Here is a 2,397-nt window from a genome sequence, read left to right on the forward strand (position 1 = left end):
CAGTTCTGCTAACTCACCACCGCCTTGGATTGGTGCTCTTACAGTTCTGCTAACTCACCACCGCCTTGGATTGGTGCTCTTACAGTTCTGCTAACTCACCACCGCCTTGGATTGGTGCTCTTTTATCAACACTGAAATTATGTTGGTCTTTGTGGAATTTGAACAAATACCACAAAGTGTGTTTTTATCTGATGCTCTAACTATTCTATCATTCCACCGAATTAAAGTTGGTATAGTTAGATTGAGTTTAATCTTGAGCTTAGATCCGGATGATCCTAGGTACACTACATGAAGCTGGACAACTTCAGTGGATGAGCCAATGACTGAAAAAAAAGGGGGGCTAAAAGACTCATTCTTTTAATAATCAGGCTTTCTTATATTTTCAGGGATCGTCTGCAAGAAGTGATACAAATGCTAGGAAACATCAGTAACCCACAGGTAGAGTATATTACACGGACAATGAAGAAATGGGCTAAAGAAAGCAAGGTTCAGCTGTAAATAGTTATTTTATATTGAAGAGAATTATTTGGACTGAAAGGGAAGTGGTATTAGATTATTAACCTTATCTTTTCTGGAGCTTTTCATTTGTAAAACCAATATTTTTACCTACTTTAGTGTGTCCATTCATCATTTACTTTGCCAGTATTCAAACACACATACTGACGTTTTTATTTCATGCAAGGTTCTGAAACTTTTACCCTTAAGACTAGTCACACACAAATAATACAAATGTTTGTCAATTTAAGAAGTGCTTAGCCTTTTTTTGTGATCCTACTTCTAACAACAACAGACTGTATAGTGTGTTTCAATAAGACTTCAGAGTAGTTAAGAATCTGGAGGAGATTTTGTTAAAATAGTTGATACAATATTTATTGTTTGTTTACAGTTAAACTGGTGTTTGGAACCCCATAAAAAGTAAATGTTTCCAGCAAATCAAATCTCATATCATTATTCATATAGAAATGTTATGATAATGTTATTCATATAATTATGACATTTTCACCAACGTTTTTACATAAATATGAATATTTAAACCCTTTTGATACCATCTTGCCTGGGACTGTCTATGATTCAGTGATCCAAACTTTCTGCTCTTAAATAATTTAAATTAAAACCTTTTTTAGAATTTCATGTTAATTTTGTTAAATGACTAAGTTATTTTATTAACTTACTCGTTATTTTCAAAATTAATTGAAACAATGGCAGTGTTGTTCAGCAGAAATATGGTAATAAAAGGGTCAACATTGATGGTCTTAGATATGGTTGTCTACTTATGGCCAGATATTTTTGCTGTTGCGCAGCCCCAGGTTAACTCTGACCAAACAAAATAGGTGCTCCAGTTGTCACCAGTGCAGTTTTTTTGTTTTGTTTTTTTTTTCGAGATGGGACGGTGTGATTTGAGGGATTTTTGACTTGTATATCTAACAGGCCAGGGATCACAAATCTTTGGGGACCAATACATATCAATAATAATGCTGGGCCTGGAAGTGACTGATATATTTGTTGGGTTTTGAAAACTATAAACTGAGCCAGGAAAGATGAGGTTAACAGTTGAAACCATTGTTCCATCAGTGTTTGTTAAATTATCACCATTTCTATCTCTTGTCTTTGTTCCCAGTCAAAGACATTTCAACGGTATTCCCTTCCAAACTTCACAAACTTTAATCACTACAACTTTCTCAATTCCAGGTTTGATTTAAAACATAAATCTTCCCAGCAACATATTGTAAATACCTGGCTTGTTTGTCAGTGAAAGGAAAGAAATGACATGTGAAGTGATGATATTCATGCCTTTCTAAATGGTATTAGAATGTAAGAGAATGGTTGCAACCTAAGATTTTATTGTCTGTCCAAATTTATGACACAATTTCAGGAAGGAGATGATTTAGTGCTAAGGGAATGTCTTTGTAGTTTGTTTCAATAATAATATAGATTTCTTAACTTGGTACAAGATTCAAAATTTGTAGAGGAAAGAGTTTTAGTCAATTAAATCAGTCTCACTATCTATTTTATAAACACTAGAAGGATGAAGATAAAGTTGACCTCCAGCAGGACTGAAACTGTTGATGTTACTAAATACTATAAGCTATTTAACCTATTTCTACTGCCACATCATCCAATAATGATTGACCAATGCTTTACCATTTACTACATGGATAGCAGTTCAATCCTTACTTCTGCTGTGGCTGTTGACCTTCTTTCACCTTTAGCTTGTTTCAGTCATTGGACTGCAGCCTTGCTGGGTTGAAGGGTTTTAGTTGAATAAATCAACCCTTTGGTACTTGTCTTTTTTTTTTTTTTTTTTGAAGTTTGGTACTTATTCTCTCAGTCTCTTTTGGCAAACCACTAAGTTATGGAGATGTAAACAAACCAACACTGATTGTCGAGTAGTGATGT

General features: G+C 34.3%; 1 protein-coding gene across 1 annotated transcript in view; it reads left to right on the forward strand.

The window, feature by feature from the left end:
• The window catches only part of LOC106876279 (intraflagellar transport protein 56), a 25,415-nt gene extending 23,134 nt beyond the window's left edge, over positions 1–2,281 (forward strand). Inside the window, exon 17 of the mRNA XM_014924772.2 lies at positions 387–2,281. Within this exon, the coding sequence (XP_014780258.1) occupies positions 387–498 (112 nt within the window). The 3' untranslated portion in view covers positions 499–2,281. The remainder of the gene's footprint in view (positions 1–386) is intronic.
• Positions 2,282–2,397: the final 116 nt, after the last annotated feature.

Source organism: Octopus bimaculoides, chromosome 10 (assembly GCF_001194135.2).
Source record: "Octopus bimaculoides isolate UCB-OBI-ISO-001 chromosome 10, ASM119413v2, whole genome shotgun sequence".
NCBI classification, from domain to species: domain Eukaryota; kingdom Metazoa; phylum Mollusca; class Cephalopoda; order Octopoda; family Octopodidae; genus Octopus; species Octopus bimaculoides.